The 21403-nt window shown below is 46.4% G+C and overlaps 1 protein-coding gene across 1 annotated transcript in view; it reads right to left on the bottom strand.

Annotated features, from left to right (window-relative positions):
• The window catches only part of SLIT3 (slit guidance ligand 3), an 818102-nt gene that overhangs the window by 16670 nt on the left and 780029 nt on the right, over positions 1 to 21403 (bottom strand). Inside the window, exons 31-33 of the mRNA XM_069102723.1 lie at positions 14975 to 15112; positions 13084 to 13324; positions 9159 to 9289 (exon numbers count right to left, since the gene is read on the bottom strand). Of these exons, the coding sequence (XP_068958824.1) occupies positions 9159 to 9289; positions 13084 to 13324; positions 14975 to 15112 (510 nt within the window). The remainder of the gene's footprint in view (positions 1 to 9158; positions 9290 to 13083; positions 13325 to 14974; positions 15113 to 21403) is intronic.

Here is a 21403-nt window from a genome sequence, read left to right as displayed (position 1 = left end):
GTGCATACAGAGGGTACCGTAATGTAGCGTGTAGCGCAGGGGATCACCTTCACTACAGTAGCAATCTCAATAGGGCTTATTTTCGGGGGAGGGCTTATTTTAGAGGAATCTTACACAGTAAGGGGAGGGCTTATTTTAGGGATAGGTCTTATTTATCGGGGAAACACGGTATCATAGTGCCAGGAACAAAGTAAATGCTTAATAAATGTTTGCTGTCTTACCTCTCCCAAGGTATGAGTCACATCTCTAAATCCTTGCAGCTGGATGATTGGACAATAGCCTTGGGACAAATGGAAAGAGCCTTTCCAACTCATTATCTTGACCTTTCTTAAGGGAGGAATATAGTAAGAATTTTTCCACACAGGAGGCCTTAATAACACACGCTGAACTGAACTGGGTTGAATTTGGGATAATTTAGGTGTAGTCTCTCCCCTCAGAGGTAGCAGATGCCTTGAGATGGGTTCTATGACCCCAAACACTAATTCTGACTAAGACTTCTCTAGCAAGTCATTATTTAATTCTCATTAAGAAAGCCCTGTGATGAAAGGGGACCCACAAATCTTCAAATCTGCTACTATTATTGTTAAGATCTTATTTCAGAAGTGTCTGAGTAACAAAACAGGAGCAGAAAAGTAAGAGGGAGAGAGGGTGGCAAGGTCCTGGGAAAATGTTGGCGGTGTGGAGGGAGAGGGGGATGATCATCAATTCCTTATCTTAAATATTTATGTGAACATTCACATATATCCACAAACACTCTCTCCTCTGCTGAACATGTATACAAATACACAACAAAGTCACGTTCTGATGCACATACACACACAGAGAGGCACACACAGACATATACTGCACACATGCATAAAGAGGCTCTGTCACAGAAACAGAGTGACCCAGGCCACTTTAGGAGGCTGTGAGTTCCTCATCACTGTAGATATTTGAGCAGAGACTGGGTAACCACAAGGTCAGGGATGTTTTCAAGGAGACTCGAGTCTTTCCAAATCTATAATCTTAAGCTTCTCTGGGTAACAGACACCCATAATCAGACATATGGAGATACACGCACATTAAAAACGAAACACTTCCCCAACTGTAGTTCCAAGACACATTTTACAGTGTCCTTTCTCTTTCCCTGCTTCTTTCCTGAGACCCAGAGCACTGCAGTTTTGGCAGACGCCTCTGCTTGGAGACAGTGGCTTGGCAGGAGATGAAGGATGGAGAGCCACGGTGCTGGAGTGGGCGTGCTGCTCCCCCTTCCCACCCCCTCCAAGAGTCCCTGTGTGTGATCTGTTCTTCCACTGCTGCCTCCTCTCCGTTCCCTCCCCTCTTATCTCCATGTCCCCTCAGGGATCCTTAGCTTCATGTCTGATGGGTGTGGGGGCCCTGCACAGGGGGTCTCCTCCCTTCTCCAGACTCAGGTTCTTATACTATAGTTAGCTGGCCAGAGATGAAATAATATGCTTCTTTGGGGCCCCACCATACATACACTGACTAAATGCTTGACAAACAAATAATGCTTTCACACATTTGATACAACAACCCTGTGAGGTGGCCAAGCGAGGCATTAGTTTTGGCATTTTAAAAGAGTCACTGAGGCTCACAGAGGCTAAAGAACTGATCTAAGTACAGACAGTTTGCAAATGTTATAGGAGGGAACTGAATTCAAGACACCTGACTTCTGGATCATAGAGCGAAGCTTTAAGGCACCTGAGGCAGGCACCATCTCTTCAGACCCCCTCATTTTACAAATGAGGAAGTCAAGGTCTAAACAATGGAAATGACAATAAAGCCACCTAGGCAGCGTGGGGTAGATGTAGTATTCAAACCCGGAACTTCCTTCCCTCCACCACACTAGGTAAAGACACATGGGCTGCCCGGTGCTGAGGATGGGTGAGAGGGGCAGGCAGGCATTCTTTACATGAAAAACACTGAGCAGCAACTTGGCCTGGTTCCCTTCTTTGGTGACAGATCATCACAAATGTGTGGTAACATGTGCTAAAGGTGCTTAGTTTGTTTCTAGGTAACATGTTAACAGTAGTCTTCTCCAGGCAATGTCTTATCTGAAAGAAATGACTTCACACTGGGAATTCTGCATACCATTTCAGTTCAATGGGGGAGGTGTTTTTGGGGTAGGGGGAGATTTTTAGTGCCATATAAAAGTATATCTATTTCATCTACAATGAAGGCCAGCCTATTAGCAAGTGTGAACTAGGCAACCTTTGGTGAGGTAGTGAGATTCTCATTACCTTAAGTATTCAAGTGGAGACTGTATAACCACCTGTCAGTAATGCTATAGACTTGACAATATAGGTGGTATTGCTGTACTGGATAGGAAATTTGACTAAATGAGCTCTAGAATACCTTTCAACACAATGCAGAGATGTCATGACACTAAGCTTTTATGATTCTTTGACTCTGTAGTTCTGGATTCTATAAGCATCAGTGACTGAGGATGGGGCAGACCCACAGGCCCCCTTTCTGGGTTGTGTTAGCTCTGACTCTGGGTACTTTAAGTTCCTACCACTAGGTGGTAATAGAGATTCACCAAGGAGGACTTTGCTGTCTAAGGTAAACTGAATTAATAACCACTGCCTACAAACTCAATGGGCAGTTAGATGCTACTGGTGAAAACAGCATCATCAGGACCATGACCAGCTCCTTTTTTCACTCCATCTGGACATGGACTTCCATGCCTTGTTTCAGAAGATGTGGGGAAGCACATTTCCGGGAACCTCAGAAATAAAGCTAAAGCTAATCACCCCTTAGGTTGGGCAGCACAAGGTGAGTAGAGCAGCACTGGGGCAGGGGGCATGTCAGCCTCTTCTTTATCCCAAGTGGTTAGAAAGATAAGCTATCCCCTCTCCTGACCCCTCACCACCACTGAATGATGTAGCCCAGCAGGTTCAAAGAGGCCCAGGAGTGTACAATCAGGCAGTCCTACATAAGACCATCCATCTAGAATTGGAAGGGACCTCAGAGACCATTGAGTCCAACCTTCTCATTTCACAGATGAGGAAATTCAGACCCAGTGAGATTGAGTGAATTACCTCAAGTCATATAGGCAGCAAACATCAAAGGTAGGATTTGAACATCCACCCTCGGATGCCACAGCCAGGACTCTTTCTACTGCTCCATGTTGTCCCCCAGGAGGATTACCTGTGAACATTAGCAGACTGCCTCCCAGTTCCAAGTTTACCTCTCTTAAAGGTAATGGTGGTGGTGGTGTGGGGTCTTGCTGCTCTCAGCAGGTCCTAGGGAGCCTTCCCAGTGAAAACAAGGGATTGGGGGAGTGTGTGGTGGGACCTGTGTGGGGAAGACCCTGCTTTGTGGTGGGCTGTCCTATCTGCAGCGGCTCAGTCCAGTCCCAGTAGTTTGGGGATGGCTTTCTGCAGGAAGTGGTGATTCTGGAGGGATCCTAGGGAGTTCAGCTCATTATTTAATGCCATCAAATAATCCAAACTGCAGCATTTAGTCTTAATTATAGTCTTCATTAATTTCTAGGGCTGATCTAGAGCAAAGGAGAGACAAAGTCATATAGCCTCTAAAGTTGTTTTTCCAGCTCTTAAAATGGCTGAGGTGCTATCCAACCTTCTATGGTCTGAGGTAAACAGGATGCTGGAAATCCAGCCATGCCCTCTTCTCATCTTGTTCCCTCCCTACAACATTCTCCATGCTTGTTCTGTATGTAACAGAGGTGGTCAGGGGGAATCCCCAGATCTGCTGGCCTTGGGTCGGGGGCACCTCCCATGGTGCTGGGCATACTCTGGCCCATGTGTGACCATGGATTCTTGCTTGGTCCTCAGGTGTCCTGGAGTCTGAGGGCTGTGCCAAAGAGAACTGGCAGCTGAACCAGGATCTGCTTCCTTTTGGGGCTATAAGGAGTGAGGAGAGATGAATTCTGGTATCTTTCAAGGCAGTCTCTTTATTGGGTACCCCATTCCAGCAGGGGTACCCAATCACCCCTATTAATACTGCACTGAATGAAATGAACCTTCAAACTAGAAAGAGATCATACTGTCCCACATCCTCATTTTACAGACAAGGAAACCAAGGTCCCAAAGCAGAAAAATAATTTGTTTAAGGTCACTCAGCTAGTTAGGGAGAAGCAGAGTAAGTCAAGTCAAGCCAATCAGCATTTATTAAGTTCTTGCTGTGTGTCAGGCACTGGTCCCTACAAACAGAGCAGTTCTTGGGGATGCATCATATCTGGGGTATGCCCTTGATTTCTTTCTACTTGTTGCTTCCATTCACAGCACCCACATTTCCTTATTTTTCCTTGCACAGACCACACACCGTTCTCTGCTCCCTCCTCCTCCCTGCAGTCTCTTGACAACTGAGGCTTGGAGGCAGGGAGGCCATAGCACAGCCCTGAGACCCCCTCTCCATCACTGGCTTCAGATCCCCTCCCCCAGCAGCAGCATTAAAGCATGACCAATGGATGTGCAAAGGAGCTTGTGAGTAATGGTGAATCCAGTGGGGTTGCCCTCCTTAGCCCTGCAGAGGGAGGGTTGGGGACGTGGAGTATCAATAATAAAATGGTTCATTTAAGTGCTTAGCTAGAAATAACAGGGACTCCACCACCCCCAGGCAAAAGTCTCCCACATGGCCAAGCCTCTGCCTCCCGCTGTCTGTTCCTGTGTGAAATGAACCGAGAGGCTCCCAGAAGAGACACAAGCAGGTACTCCCTCACTTTGAAAGCTAAGCTGCCAGGGAAGCATCTATAGGACTGGGGGATTTAGAGCTCAAAGGGTCCCACTGAGAACATCTGGCCCCAAATCTCATTTTACAGCTGAAGAAACTGAGGCCAAGAGGGGCAAATTGGCTCACCCAAAGGCCCACAGGTTTTAAAGATCTGAACTGGGATGTGAATCCAGATCCTTGGACTCCCCAGACAGACAAACCTGCTCTCAGGTCTCTTTCAGTGTCTCCGCAGGGAAGGGTTCTAGTTGGTCCAATCTCTAAAACCACTCAGGGAGAAACGTCTCAATGGAGCCAAGCTAGAGAAGGGGCAGTCATGCTGTAGGCAGGGGCACTGGTGTCTACTCTAAGAAATGTCCGGTTTCTGACCCCCAAATACAGAAATTAGTCATTAGCTCAAATAATCAAAAGGCTGAGCCTTTTGGGGGCCAAACTTCTGAAGGACTTGCCTCGAATATGGCAGTGCCCCTGGTTAGGGCCGACCGGGAGAAGGAAGGCTCATTTCTTTCTGGCTAATATTAGTCCTTTACATTTGTATCATGCTCTCAGCTTTTCAAAGCATGCTCCTATCTCCTTCCTGTCTTGAACCTAGGTAGGGAAGTATTATTTTCATTTTACAAATAAGGGATCTGAAGCATAGATTAGGTAAGTAACTTCCCTAAGTTTATACAGTGGGATGAAGATACACAGGTCTTCTATTAACCTGGAACTCTTCCTGCAATGAAGTTCAGGTTCACCCTTACCTCAGTGGATTTCCTCAAGATGTTGATACTGTGACCCAGCTGCCTGCTCATTCTAGCACACGCCTCTGCCTTGCCAAGCTGCTTCTTCATTGGTGAGTTCCTTCCAGGGGCCTCCATTTTGGGTACTGGCTCAAGTCATCCATGCTTCATTTATGTCCAGCTGTGCTTCAGACTTTTAGGCCTTTGCTACCATGCCCCATCATGGGTTACCCTCCCTCCCTTTCATGTATTTTCTCCCATTAGAATGTAAGCTCCTAGGGGTGGCTAGGTGGCACAGTGAATAGAGCCCTAGAGTCAGGAGGACCCGAGTTCAAATCTGGTCTCAGACACTAAACACTTACTAGCCGTCATTTAATTGGGCAAATATTGGGCAAGTCATTTAACCCCAATTGCCCTACCTTCCCCCCTCCAAAAAAGCAAAAAAAAAAAAAAGAAGAAGATTGTAAGCCCCTTGAGGGCAGACATTATCTTTCTTTTTGCTTGTATTTGTATCCCTAGCACTTAGCACAGTGCCTGGCACATAGTAAGTAATTAATAAATTCTTGGTGCTTTGGTGTCTGAGCCAATGTGCTCCCTGTGAGAAGTATCATATGCTACTGATGATAAAGTCTTCTGGATGGACAGATATGGGATGTAATGGTCTATTTTTCTGTATTTGGAACTGGTGGAGTGGCTGGATTCAAAGAGTTGGATACTGACTTGAAGGGAGGTCTTCAGGGAAGCATCCTAGGGATCTGTGCTATTTAATGTCTTTTATTCAATGACTTGGATAAAGGCATAATCTCCATCCTTATCAAATTTGCATATGACACAAAGCTAGGAGGGATGGCTTAGTCACTGGATGACATCTTTTTCTTTTTCTCCAGTGTATGACATAATTCCTGGTACATATTAAATGCTTAAGAACTACTTGTTGACTGATAGAAATTTAATAGGAATAAAATTCCTTACACGGAGGTTAAAAACATCTGTTCTACAATCACAAGAGGAGGAGGTCTGATCAGAGAGCAGTCAGGCTGAAAGAGATTTCGGGGTTTTAGAGGATTATATGGCCAAAGGAGTCAATAGTGCAACATGGCAGCCAAAAGAGGTTAAAGTGAAAGGATGAGGAGACAACATAAACTTGTCTAGCCTGCCCTGGTTAGGCCATATATTTATTACTGTGCTAGGTTCTTATGACATCATAGATCCAAAGCAAAATGGACCACACCATTTAGTCAATTCATTTGTTCTACAGATGAGGAGATTGGAAACCAAGGAGGTCAAGTGACTTTCCCAGGGTCACCCAGGTAATAATTATAAGGCAGGATCTGAACCCAGGTCCCCTGAATCCAAAGCCAGCACTCTTTCTGCTGTCTCTTAGCTCCACGCTTTAGCAAAGACCCTGATAGGCTTGAGGATGCCCAGAGGAGGGCACTTCTGTAGAAGGAAGGTGAGTGGCATTGAGTCTATGCCACCTGAGGACCAGTTGAGGAAACTGGGGCCGTTCAGCTTCAAGATAAGAGAACTCAGGAGAAATATGACAGGGGCAGGAGGTACCTGAAAGGCTATGGAAGGACGTGGTTTGTTCTGATTCCTGAGGATAGAACTGGGAACAATGAGGGAAAGTTGCAGAGTCCAGTTTAGATTCACTCTAAAGAACAGCATCCTAACAACCAGTTTTCCCAAGGTGGGAGAGGCTGGCTAGGAGGGAGGGGTCCTTCCTCACTGGAGGGCCAGAGCTAGAAGACAGCCACTTGCTGGAAGTGCAGGAGCATGGACTCTATTCCACGCAGGAGATTGACCTAAATCACCTTAATTATCCTTTTCTGATTCTGAGATTCTGATTTTGAGATGTCAGACCAACAGAAGCTTGCCTTTCTCTGGCACTAGCTGCCATATATGCCACAGACTGTCCTGGTAAGCAGGCTAGGGAAATTAACGAACTGCAAATAGCTCTAACCCCCAGTGTTCTCTGGTGGCACAGGGCAGACTGAGGTGGGACGGTTAGAGAGGGTGGGATTAGTGTCAGGGAAGGATGGCAGGAGTACAACGTTTACCATTACCCTGAAGGGTTCTGGGAAAGAACGAGCAGAGAAGCTGAGGAGCAAACCAGGAGACACCAGATTCATCTGTTGGAAGCTTATGCTAAACCCTCCATTAGCATTTCCTGGAGCTTCTAAAATGCATTCTGAAGGTGGGCTTATTTTTGCATTTTATGCCCTTCTCATTTACAGAGAGCTGACTGGATGACAGCACCCATCTCAGTGGGGTAGTTTGCTGGCACCAGGTCCAGAGTGGTTGGTTACCACTGGGCACACGTCTTCTGGGCAACTCCTCCTGCCCTGTGCTGGGTCTTTTGAGTGGGTATAGCATTCCTCCCCACATGCCACTTGTTCCCTTTAGAAACATGCTTTCATGTCCACATCCCTACTCATGTTTGGCACTCCTTCCTTCTTCCCCCTTCCCAGATAGTGAAATCCATCTAATGGGCTTGTTACACAGAGCTGGGGAAAATACGAGTGACCAGTGCCTTAGAGAGGGCAGCCAGGCCTAAGAGTATATTTGGGAGATCACAGAATTAGAGCTGGAAGGAATCAGAGAGCTCCACCATTAATAAGACTGGAAGCACCTTGAGAGCAGAGAGCAAGCACCTTGCTTTTGCCTTTCTTAGAACCCTGAGTGCTTAGGACAGTGTTTGGCTGATAGCAGGTGCCTAACAAATGCTTGTCGACTTGAATCCAACACCCTCATTTTACATATCAGCATACCGAAGCACAGAGAGGTTACATTACTTGCCCAGGGTCACACAGCTAGTAGATGTCCACAGGAGATGATTTAGAAGCAAAGACATCTTCCTGGGAAGCCTCTCCTGAGTCACGCGAGTCCCCTGCTTGGAGGACTGAAGTCACGATACAGGAGAAAAGCAGCAATAAAAGGTAGTGGAAAGGGCCCTGGATTGGCAGCTAGATCTTGGGAACAGGACGCCCACCCTGATTTAATTATACTCAGAAACATTTATTAACCACCACCCAAGTAGAGGCATTTCTTCCTTTCCTTTTCTTTTAAAATACTGTATTAATTCAACAAATCACCATAAGCATTCCTGCTGCAAAAGCATATAGGTACCTCTTCTATTCCTTCCTTTAAGATCGGCATTATTATATGAGTCACAGTTCCCAGGCCCTGGATGGTCTCATAGTGATTGTCCAAAGGCCGAGGGACCCACAAGAGGGTGCTAAGTTTCCCCTTTGACCTCCTCACCCTCTACACATATGCTGTTTTCCTCCCTTCAAAGAGAAGGGGGGAGGCAGGCCGTAAGACTGTCCTTGAGCAAGACGCTAGTGTTTAAAATTCACTCCCAGGTATTCTTGAGCAGTTTTGGTCCCTTATTCCCTCTAATCTCTTCCCATCGAGTTTCATGCTAATCCCATCTTGCTTTCTTCCTTAAACTAATAAAAGATTAGGGTGACATTTTGAAAAGGGCAGCTCATTAAGCAGCCTCTTTCCCCATCTGAACAGATCACTCAGAGCAAAGGTAGCCAGCTGGCCATTAATCTTATGGTAATGAGGTGTCATCTTTCAAGGAGAGTTTATCTTCCTCCTTTCCCTCTTTTTCCTCCTCCATCTCCTCTCCCCCTCGGGCTCCCTGGGAAGGTCAGAGGTATAGTGCGGACAGCCATGTTCACGGTCTATCCTTGGTGCTGCTGCCTGGAAGCGGCTGTGTGGGAAGGCTCCACCCACCTGTACACTGTCGTGGGAGGAGAGCTCAGGCTGTCATAGACCAGTCTCACATGCCCCTGGTATAGCTCCAGTGCCAAGGGGTCATTGTCTCCTTTGTAGAGCAGGATGCCATTGTCCTTGTCGGTGGCCACCTATAAGGGGGCATCAAGAAGGGAGAAAGCTTGTTAGCTGGGGACAGGGACATCCTGATGCTCGAACCCAGTGATTCCTCTTCTCTTTGCTGCCCTACAGCACTCATGATCTACACTAGTAAGTGGGCACCTAACACAGAATCCCTGACCTTGTCAGTTAATTGCACATCTCCTTGAAGGCAAGTAAGACATCTCAACATGGGCTTGGCTTCTCCCTAGTGTCTAGTAGAGCACAGAGACCACAGTAAGATGTTCCATAAGTTTGCTGATTATCATTCTAATGATCATGAATATACAACTGTAAGGAAGCTTAGGACTTAGAGGTCACGAATTTCAACCCCCTTATTTTTCAGATGAGGAAACTGAGGTCCAGAGAGGTTAAGTGACTGGCTTGATGTCACACAGGTAGTAACAGAATTTGAACCCAGTTCCTCTGACTCCAAATCTATAGTGCTTTCCATTATCTCATGTTCTCTCTTCAAGCCTCCTGGTCTTCAATAAGATTTTCAGGAAGGGTAGGGCTCTTCTAGCCAGCAGTAAAGAATGGACCTGGGGAGGAACTGGTACCGTTTCCATTCATGGAATGGAAGTATAGTGCTCTGACCAGCACTCTGTCCTTTAGGGTGTGTGCCTGGGTCATTTGGGGTGGACAAAGGGGGAGCCCTACTCTGTTCCAACAGAACTAATAAAAAAAATGCCTACTAAGTACAAGGTCTGAAGCTAGATGGTGGCGGAGATTCAAAGGTAAAAAAAGTCATGGTGCCTGCCATTGGAGATCTGGAAGTCTAAGGGGGAGGGATGGGCATGGATGCAGACCATAATAGTCAAGGGCCAAATAAACGAATGGAGTGAGCATTTGGCCAACCTCAGAGGAGAGAGTCGAGGAGGAAATTGAGGGGCACATGATACAGTGGAAAGAACACTGGATGGTCAAGGGAACTCAAGGAGATGGGGGCCCAATCAAGCCACGGCAATACGAATGTATGTAGTATCTCTACATGCCAGGCACTGGGCTAAGTCCTGGGAGGGGAAGAAAGACAAAGACAGCTCCTGCCCTCAAGGAGATTGCAATCCAGTGGGGGAGACATCACGCAGACACTGATGCAGAAGCGGGATTTATACAGGATAACTTGGAGATAATCTCAGAGGGAAGGCACTGACAATTAAAGGGGACTTTCCTAGGAAAGGCTTCTTGCAGAAGGTGGGATTTTAACTGAGACTTGAAAGAAGCCAGAAGGTGGATCTGAGAGAGAACATTCCAAGCATGGAGGAGAGCCAGTGAAAATGCAGTCGGGATATGGCATGTTGTGTGTGTGTGTGTGTGTGTGTGTGAGAAAAAGCAAGCAGCTGAGTGTCACTGTAACAAGGAAGAAGGGAGAAAGATGTAAGAAGACTAAAAGGGGGGGGGGCTCGGTTGTGATGGACTTGAAAAGGCAAACAGAAGATATTTAGATCCTGAAGGTAATAGTGAGCCACTGAAATTTATTGAAGGGGGGAGTGACATGGCCAGACCAATGCTTTCGGAAGATCACTTTGCTAGACCAGCCAGCAGGCTATTTCAATCGTCCGGGTGTCAGGCGATAATGGCAACGTCAGAGGAAAGAAGGGAGCACATACAAGAAACGTTATGTAGTGAGGACTGGCAGGACTTGGAAATGGATTGAAAATGGGGGGTGGGGGCAAGAGATAAAGAGGAGTAGAGAATAACAAACAGGTTGCATGACTGGGAGAATACCGGTGCCTTCCATAGTGATGGGAAAGTTAAGAAAAAAGGGCTTGGGGTGTAGATAATGAGCTCAGTTTTGGACATGAGAGAAGATGTCTTTAGGACATACAGTTCAAATGTCCAACAGGCCGTTGGAGATTCAAGGGAGAGGCTGTGGTTGGATGAACAGAGCTAAGGATTATCGGTATTGAGGGAGAAAAGGAGAGGACCCAGGAGAGAACCTGGGGGCCACCTACAGTTAGAGACCTCGCCCTGGACGAAGAGCTAGCAAAGGACACCGAAAAGGAACCGTCAGACAGGCAGGAGAAGCAGAGGGATCGGTGTCCTAGAGAACTGAGACCCAAGAGGGCATCAAGGAGCAGGAGACCTGTCCCCTGAGGGTGTGAGCGAGGCTGTCATGGAAGAATGGGACCATGGACTTATACTCTAATGCCCTCATTTATACAGGGGGGAACTGAGGCCAAGAGAGGTTAAGTGACGTAATGTGGTACTGGTAGCAGATAGCAAAGCTCGGATTCAAATCCTGATGCCAAATTCTGCACTCTTTTCACTGAGCCCTGTGCCCATCTCTCCCCTTTCCCCAACAAATCTTAGTTGCTAAATTGTATTTCAACTCAAGCCTGACAAGAAAAGCTTTCTCTTTTCTAGTCTGAGTGGGCTGCCACTCCTTCCATGCCCATCTCCATCCCCATCCCCGTTCCCCCTTATCCCCGTCCTTGACCCCGTTCCCATCTCTGTCTTCATCCTATTCCCCTCCTTATTCCTAATTCTATTCTCACCCCTATCTCCTTCATCATTCCCATCTCCATACTCATCCTCAGCCTATCCCCATCCCTTTCCCTATCCCCATTTCCATTCCCGACTTCTTCCATCTGATTCCTTCAGAAAGGAACTGTTTGATTTGGGGGACCTGACCCCTTTCTTAGCCAGGGAAGAGGCCAATCTAGCCAGAGGGGTTTTCTGAGCAGGTTTCTGGTTTTAAAACCGCAACTCAGACCCAAATTCCTCCGCCTCCATGGTAGCATGACTTATGTTTTGACTGGGTCTCACACTCATCCCCTGCCTGTGAAAAACACGTTGTGTTCTTTCAGGAGGCTGTTCAGTCCAGCCGCATTCCTGATACTCCCTCTCTAACATGCAACACTGGGGCCCAACTATCCTTGGCTGACAAGAAACAATTTGGTTGTAGGAGAAATACTGAATTAGCTGAGGAGTATTACCAGTTGTTTTTGGTGTTTAGAAGCGTTTCACTTGAGAACCTTTCCTGTGCTTCTGTATCTTGTCCCTGATGACTTTTCAAAAAAACATTTTATTCTGATTCTTTACTTAAGCATCCAAAAGGGATATTGTCATAGATACAGCAGAGCTCGAGAAGAGGGTTGTATATGAAACTGCGAATCCCTAAAGGGAGTGGTGAGAACTGGCAAAACCGAGTCCCTGAGGATCTCAGCAATGCCCTAACAGACTAGCAGTAACGTGGGGCTCTTGCTCTGCTGGGTCCTGGCTCCCTGACACTTTGTGCTTACCCGGGTCATGAAGCTCCAGGGGCTCCCTACTGCCGGTAGGATAAAACGCCCCTGCCTCAGTTTCACATTTAAAGTCCTCACAATCTTGCTTCAGGCTTCCTTAGCAGATTTACTACGTAGTATTCTCCTTCATACTCTCTGTGTTCCAGCAAAGCTGCCCCACTTGTTTGAGGACATTCACTACCCCAACCCTCCCCATCTCTGCTCAGATACTCTCCCATTTATGGAATGAACTCCCCTCTCACCTGTCTCTTAGAAGCCTTAATTTCCTTCAAGGCTCATGTCAATCATCCTCTCTTCCATAAGGCCTTTCTTCTGTGGTTAGTGGGCTCCCTCTCCCCACATTTTTATTTTCAATCTATCTTGCATCAAGTACATGCTATCTTTCCTAATAGAATGTAAGTTCCTTGAGGGCAGAGACGGACATTTTTGTCCTTGTATCCTTCCTACAAATGATCAAATTTCCTTTAAAGGCTCAGAGTTGATGGGGAAAGGGGGCTGGCTGGAAGGGTGGGGGGCGTGTTTTCAGGGTATGTACCTACCTGCAGGGAGATGTTGGCTTGGGGCCGGATCTTAGCAGAGGCCAGCTCCACGTAGGAGTCCTTGCCCACAAAATTGACTGTGATGAGCTTCTCACACCTCTGCCCAGCAAAGCCAGCAAGGCAGCGACAGGTGGGTTCCTGCTGCACCACGATGCACTGGGCCCCATTCTGGCACTCGTACTGGTCACAAGGGCTGGTCTGGAGCAGCACCATGGGTGGGGGGTGCTCACAGAAGAGACCGCTATAGGGGAAGAAGGAGCTCAAGTCAGAAGGCTCTCCATTCAGTGACCCCAGAGCTTGGCTTTAAAGATAGTGCAGCGACAGACAGTGTGGTGTAGTCTGTAGAGGAATTGACCTTAGAGGGAGGAAGAGTTGGCTCTAAGTCATGACTGACACATTCTGGCTGTGTGACCTTAGGCAAGATGCTTTACCTCTAAGGGTCCTAGGAAATTTTTAAGACTAAGTTGCTGATCTGCAGTAGAAATGTCTCCACCCCCCAAAATTACAAATTTAGGCCGAACAACAACCAAAACCCCCGTGTAGAAAAGAAATAGCTCTGAACAGGAAGTTGGGACACGTGGCTTCTTCTCCTAGCTTTTTTTTTTTTTGAGGCAGTCAGTGTTAAGTGACTTGTCCAGGGACACATAGCTAATAGGTGTCTGAGGCTGCATTTGAATTCAGGTTCTCCAGACTCCAGGGCTGCTCCTCTATCCACTGTGTATCATCTAGCTGTCCCTTCTTCTCCTTGTTCTGATCAGCTATGTGATCTTAGGTAAATCACTTTACCTTCTGGGCCTCAGTTTCTTCTTCTGAAAAATGAAGGGGTTGAACTAGATGGTCTCCAATGATCCTTCCCAGTCTACTCTTCTTCAATTCTTGGATGAATGCTAATTTACATATAATTTGCATATCTCTGCACATCACTCCGATGTTGCCGACCCTAGGCCTCTCCATTGAGTGTTATCTGGGCTCCTCTCCTTTCTCCCAACTTCTGCCTCTCCCCAAAGTGAACTGCCCTGAATCCTGCTCCATATCTAAGGTTTGAGACCATGCTTTCCTAATTATTACCCCTCCCCTTTATCATTTTCTTTGTCCCAGAGACAGAAAGACCACTTTCCCTTATTCCTGGTCAATGGATAGAAAGGAGCCATGGAAAGATGGCCTCTCATTCATGGGACTGGGAGAATGGCTTCTACCAATCAATCAACAAACATTTATTAAGCACCTATGATGTTCCAGACACTGTGTAACCTTCTGGAGATAAACACACAGTAAATGAGATAGTCCCAACCCTCAGAGAGCTTGCATTTTAGTGAGAAACTTTGGTATGTCACCCTGGCTTTGTTCTTACTAGACTCCAAGATGGGGCCGCCATATGACACCATATGACCCAGGCTTACTAGTCAGAAGAGGCGGGTTCTAATCCCAGCTTTAACATTCCTTTGCCATGTCCTTGATTAAAACATTTTTCCCAGCTGTAAAATACATAGATAAGTGAAGGATCTGTGATTTCTGTCAGTATGGGGAACTCCCTCCTTCATTGCAGCCACAACCTCTTTCTGACTTATCAGGTAAGTCCCTGATAGACGCAGGGCCCATTGCTACTAAGTGGCAGGTGTGGGATCCGAGTGCAGGCTGTTCTGATGTCAAGCCTAGCACTTGCTTCCTCTATATAGCCACAAACTCTGCCCTGCCTCCCTCACTGGGTCATTGGGAGGGTCATCTTTGAAATAAACACAATATAGGAACACCAGGTGTCATGGTGACAGTCCCCAGAGTCACTTCTGTTTCTTCATGAGTATTTTTTCCTTTGGTCATGAATCAGCCTCACTGCTCCTTCCGGTCTGGGCTTGATCTTCTCCCTCCCTAGACTAGACGCCCCAACACATACCTGAAGCCCTGGGGGCAGATGCAGGTGTAGCCGTTGACCGCGTCGACACACTGGGCCCCGTGACGGCATTTGTGGGCCACACAGTCATCATCATCGGTCTCACAGAGCTTCCCACTATAGCCAGGAGGACACTCGCACCTAGAAAATAGGCCAATCCCTGCTGGTCAGTGGTGTCAGTCAATTCAATTCAACAAGCTCCTCCAAGTACCAGCACTGTACTAGGTGCTAAGGACACAAAGACCGAAACAACCCAGGCTATGCTCTCAAAGAGCTTATTGGCTGTGGGGGAGGCGGGGGCAGGGAGGGGAAACAACCTATAAGTAAATATAAAGTAATTTCAGCAGGGAAGTACACTAACACCTGGGGCATCAGAAAAGGCCTCTTAGCAAATGGGACTTTGAACGGAGCCTTGAAGAAACTGGACCTCAAAGAAGCAGAGAGGAAGGAGGATGGGATGGGCCTCCCAAGGATGGGGCCTAATCCACACAGAGGCAAAGCCATGGGAGGGGGAATGTCATATACCAGGAATAACAGGTAGCATGGTCAGACTGAGCACAGAGTATGTGAAAGGGAGTAACGAACAATCAGCCTAGAGATGTAGGCTGAAGTAAGTTGGGAGAGACTTTAAATGGCAAACAGGGAAATCTGAAGCTCATCCTAAAGGTAACAGGGAGCCATTGGAGCTTCTTGAGCAGGGGTGTGACATGGTCAGATTGATGCTGTGGCAATATCAATTTGGCAGTTGTGTGGAAGATAGATTAGAACGGGAAGGAGACCAATGGAGACAGGGAGACCAATCAGGAGGATATGTCTGGAGTCCAGGTGAGAGGTCATGGAGGCCTAAGCAAGGGTGGTGGCCCTGTGGATGAAGAGAAAGGGAGAGATTGGAGAGAGATTATATTTACTAGCAGAACTAGTAAGAGTTGGCAACAGATTGTATATGGAGCATGAGGAAGAGTCAAGAAGTGAGGAGGATTCAGTTTGCCAAACTAGGCATTTGGAAAGTTGTGGGGTACTTAAAATAAATGAGCCAGGAAGGACAGATTTGGGTAAAGGATAAAATAGTTCTATTTGGGCATACTGAGGTTGACATGCCTCTGTGACAACTACTTTGAAATGTCCAAAAGGCTGTTGGTGATAAAGGGCTGGGGCTTAGGAGAGAGATGGACTGAATACATAAATTTGGGGGTCATCTGCATAGAGATGATAACGGAACCAATGGGGGCTGATGGAATCACCAAGGTTTTGTTGAAAGAAAAGAGAAGGCCAAAGACAGAACCAAGGGGACCTCCAAAATTAGTGGATAGGGGGCATCTAGGTGGTGCAGTGAACAGAGTACCAGGCCTGGAGTCAGGAGGACCTGAGTTTAAATCCGGCCTCAGACACTTGACACACTTACTAGTTGTATGACCTTGGGCAGGTCACTTAACCCCAACTGCCTTGCCTTCCCCCCTAAAAAAAAATAGTGGGTAGGACACTGATAGATATCCACCATAGAAGAATAAGAAGTAGTGGCCAGATAGGCAGGCTGATAACCAAATGAGAATGATATCATGAAAATCTATAGGGGAGAAGAGTATAGAGAAGGAGGAGGTGGTCAGCACTGTCAGCTGCTGGAGAGAGGTCAAGAGCCAGAGATTTAAGTAACTGCATTCATTAATTTCATAAATATTTGTGGTCTACGTATGCCCTAGGCATTGGGACAGATATAAAGTTTAGATAACACACTTCTCCCCTCATGAAGCTTGCAGTCAAAAGGGGGACATACAACATCACATGAAGGTGTCAGAGGATTATAAAATAAAGTGTTAAGTCGGTCCTGGAGAAGAAAATAACTGGGCATCAAGGAAGTAGGTGGTATTCGAAGTATGGATACGATTTCCCCAAGAGAAAAAGAAGACCATTTCTGACACAAGCTTTTGTGCTTTGGCTCAGACCCCTCTCCTGAGCTAGAATACTTGGTCCTACTCTCACCTTTCTTCTACCTGTTAAAATCCTCCAAAGCACAGCATCCTTAGGTCCTACCTCCTCCATAGAGCTTGTCCTGACTTCTCCAGCCCCTTGAGATTGCCTTCTTTTCCAAACTCCCACAACACTTAGCATTTATATTTCAATGCTTCTAGGAGCTAGCTGTAACTTTGTCATATGAACATTTCCTGTGTACCACATTCCTTCTTTTTCTTACCAGTTTGTCTTTGAGTAGCCATGGCTACTACATCTTAGAGTTTACCACCTTGGAGCCAATCTGATGATGGGACTCTCTGAGCTTAATTAGTTGGGCCTTAACAGACATATTAGAATCTATACTTATTAAATCAACAGCAATTAATCAATAGGTATTTATTATTGTTATTCAGCTGATTCAGTCATATCTGACTCTTTGTGACCCTTACAGGGTTTTCTTGGCAAAGAGACTGGAGTAATTTTCCATTTACTTCTCCAGCTCATTTTACCGATGAGGAAAGTGAGGTAAATAGGGTTAAATGACTTGTCCAAGGTCACACAGTTAATAGTATCTGAGGCTCGATTTGAACTCAGGTCTTCCTGACTCTAGGCCCAGTATGCCATCCACTATACCATCTAGCTGCCCAAGTATTTATTAAGGACTAGGCATCCTACAAGATGCTGAGGAAGAAAATAATAGAGAATAAAACAAGCCCTACTTACAAACAGTTTCCATGAGATGGACAACAAAAACACATAAACACACGTATATACACACACATATATGTATATATCGAGAGTAAATATAAAGAGAATGAATTCAAATAATTAAAAAGTAGTCAAATGCAAGGTGGTTTTGGAGAGAGGCTGCTAGCAGTTGGGGAGCCCACCTTCTACATGGAAGTGGGGCTTTGGAGCTGAGTCTTGAAGGCACAGAGGGATTCTGTGAGATTGAAATGGGAGGGAGGGCATTCTGGCCATGAGGATATTCTTGCAAAGGCAGAGACAGAGATTAGAGATGGAGTGACTTGTGAGAGGAATGGAGAGAAAGCCAATTTGGCTGGATTGTAGAGCGTGAAATGGGGAATAATATATAGTAAAGCTGCAAAGATAGGTTGGGGTCATGTTGTGAGGGAATTTAAAAGCTAAACGGAGTTGTAGATCCTAGAGGCAATAGGGAGCTAACAGAGTAGATTGGCTAGGGGAGTAACAGTCAGATCTGCACGTAAGGAAAATTACTTTAGCTGCAGTATGCAAGATGAACTTGAGAGGGGAGAGATAAGGCAGGAGACCAATCAGGAGGTCGTTGCAATCTAGGTAGGAGCTTGGAGGGCCTGACTAAGATGGCTCCGTGTAAGCAGAGAGAAGGGGTCAGACTCGAGATGTCCTGGAGATAAAAATGACAACTCAGTGGATATGTGAGTTGAGGGAGAATGAGTCTAGTATAATGCTGAGGAAATGAATCAGGATGACTGGGAGGATGCTGGTGTCTTTGACAGAAACAGGGATGTTGGAAGAGTTGTTTTTGCACATGTTGAAGTTGAGATGTCTCATGTGTGAATCTGAAATGCATCCAGCTTGAAATGTTCCACAGGTAAGTGAGAGAGCAAAACTGAAAGTCACGGGGAAAATGGGCCAGATGCATAGATCTGGGAGTCAGAAACTTAGAAATTATAAACTCCTTGGAGTCCATGAGATCATGGGTGGGGGGGACAGAGAGAGAGAGAGAGAAAGGAGGGGGGGGGAGAGACACACACAGACAGAGAGACACAGAGAGAGAAACAGAGAGATAGAGAGACAGACAGACAGAGAGAGGAGAGAGAGGAGGGAGAGAAAGAGACAGAGACAGAGAGAGAGAGAGACAGAGAGACAGAGAGAGAGAGAGAGAGACAGAGAGACAGAGAGACAGAGAGAGAGAGACAGAGACAGAGACAGAGAGAGACAGACAGAGAGAGAGAGAGACAGACAGAGAGAGAGAGAGAGAGAACATAAAGAGAGGAAATTAGGTCTTAGATAGAATGGCTACAGTTAAGGATCATGATATGGATAAAGAACCAGCAAAGAATATGGAGGCTAGACAGGGAACAGAAGAGGAACAATGGAGGGGAAGCATCACAAAGACCCACAGAGGAGAAAGTACTCAGGAAGAGAGGGTGGCCAGCATAGTAACAAGTAGCAGATAAGGTGAGAAGGATGGGGACTGAGAAAAGACTATCAGATTTGGCAATTAAGAGATAATTAGTCATTGGGGAGAGATTACTTTCAGCTGAGTGATGAGGATAAAAGCTAGATTATTTCAAGGGGTTGAGAAGTGTTTGAGAGAAGGAGAGGCTGTGATTGTAGATTGCTTTTTCCTGGGAAATTGGCTGAGCAGGGGAGACAAGATAGAGATTTTAGTTAAAGTTTTTTAAGAATGGGAGAGACTTGGAGGGTATGTTTGAAGGCAGTAAAGAAGGAATCAATAGGTAACGATAGCTAGCATTTGAAACTTTGCAAAACACTTATAAATATTAACTCCTTTGAACTCACAACAACCCTGGGAAGAAGGTGCAATTGTACCCACTTTATAGATGAGGAAACTTAGGCAAACAGAGGTTAAGTGATTTGTCTTGGCTCACACAGCTAAAAAGTGTCTTAAGTCACATTCGAACTCAGGTCTTCCTGATTCGAGGCCCAGTGCTCTTTCTACTGCACCACCTAGCTGTCTCTAACAGGGAGATGTGATTAAGATTGCAATTTGTTGGAGCAGGTAGGAGACAAGGGGATAAAGTGTGTATGTGGAGTGCCTGGAGTTGGCAAGGACAAGGATCGTTTCATCGTCAGAGACTGGAGGAAAGGGGAAGAGAGTAGGGGTTTATCAAGGGGTCCTGAGATGAAGAGAATGAGAGAAAAGGGGGCTTCTGTTGAATGGCCTTAGTTTTCTCAGTAAAGTAAGAGGGGAAAAGGAGGGAAGAACAGGCTTCGAATAGCTCCTGTGGGGAGTGACAAGGGGAGTCAGTAAGGGAGGACCAAAGGCTGCCTTGCTGCAGTGAGGGCCCGGTTGAAGCTGGGTTACTTGGATTTGTAAGGTGACTTGCCAGGGTGAATTATATCACTTTCTCTACCTCTCATCAGTAGACAGAGAGGAGTGGAGAATGTGGTTAGTGGGAATAATCTAGGGCTGAGGTGGGTCAAGAAATGAGCAGTGACAGGAAAATTAGGAGAGTGATTCAAGAAGATAGGAAACTGTTGGCTTGAGAGTCAGCATGGTGTAGTAGATAGGGCACAGGACTAGGACTTGGGAAGACTTGTGTTCAAATCCCACCTCAGACACTTCCTAGCTACGTCATCCTAAACAAGTCATTTAATCTCTCCATGCCTCAGTTTACTCATCAGGAGGCTGGACCTCCAATATCCCTGACAGTTCTAAATCCATGATCCAGTAAGTCGGGCTGTTTGGCTGGACCACAGGGTTTAGGAGGGGGACTCATGTATAATGAGTCAAGAAAGGTAGATTAATTTGGACTCCAAGTTGCACAGTTTAGCAGTTATTTATAGACTATCCTGTGGTACTTCTGGTTATGTCATGTGTTCTAAACCATTGTCAGTCTTTTTTTTTTTTTCAACAGGCCTATGAGACTTTGAAAGGCAAGGCTGGTGTCTTGTTCTTTTCTTGTATTTTGCTACAGTGCTAAGCACTCAGCCACTCAGTAAATGACTGATGACGGGTATCTCGGAGAAGCCGGGACATCTCCCCTTGGCCAGCTGATGCTCAGGGCAAAGAATAGCTCATTTTACTGCATGCATTGGAGCAGAAATACTGTCTGCTGGGAGAAAGCAAGGATGTCTCCACAGCCGCTCTGCTTACACCCTCCCCCAGCCACTTGGGCCTTTGGATTATTCCATCAGAGAAGTGACTCTTGTCACAGAGGCTGCTCAGGATTGGGGGAGGCAGGGCTACCTGAAGGCTGCATCATGGTCTGTCTCTTGAGACTGAAGCTGGGCAACAGAGGAGGAAGGAAGCCTACCATCCAGCCTCAGGAACCCTTTTGTTTTTTAGCCAGAGTGGCAAAAGCTTCTGAAGGCAAAACTATTTTCTTCATTCCATGCCTTTGCTTGCACTCTGTCAGCAAGAGATCCTTTGAAAGTTGCCGTGTGCATACACAGCTCCCAGGGGGCAGTCCTGGCTTCAGTCAGGGTCTACATTCCCTGGAGGGCAGGCCACTTGTCATAACTGCTCAGTGTCTTCTATGGGTCTTCTGGACACAGTGATGCCCAGGCAGTACTCCTGTCTTCCATTAGAGGGCTCTTGCTCCCTAGGAAAGAGGACAGGGACGCTCCCCAAACTATTGATATTGGTCTTTGTGATGGTCTCTGGAGAGCAGAGAGAGAGGGAGAAAAGGCGAGAGGGAGGGAGGAAGAGGAGAGAGAGACACACACACAGAGGCAGAGAGATGGGGAGAGAGAGAGAGAGAGAGAGAGAGAGAGAGAGAGAGAGAGAGAGAG

The sequence above is a fragment of the Petaurus breviceps genome, unplaced genomic scaffold (assembly GCF_028583685.1).
Source record: "Petaurus breviceps papuanus isolate PSGF00001 unplaced genomic scaffold, PetGlider_PUasm1.0 551, whole genome shotgun sequence".
Taxonomy (NCBI): domain Eukaryota; kingdom Metazoa; phylum Chordata; class Mammalia; order Diprotodontia; family Petauridae; genus Petaurus; species Petaurus breviceps.
Note: the sequence above shows the minus strand (reverse complement) of the source record. Positions and strands in the feature narration are given on the sequence as shown.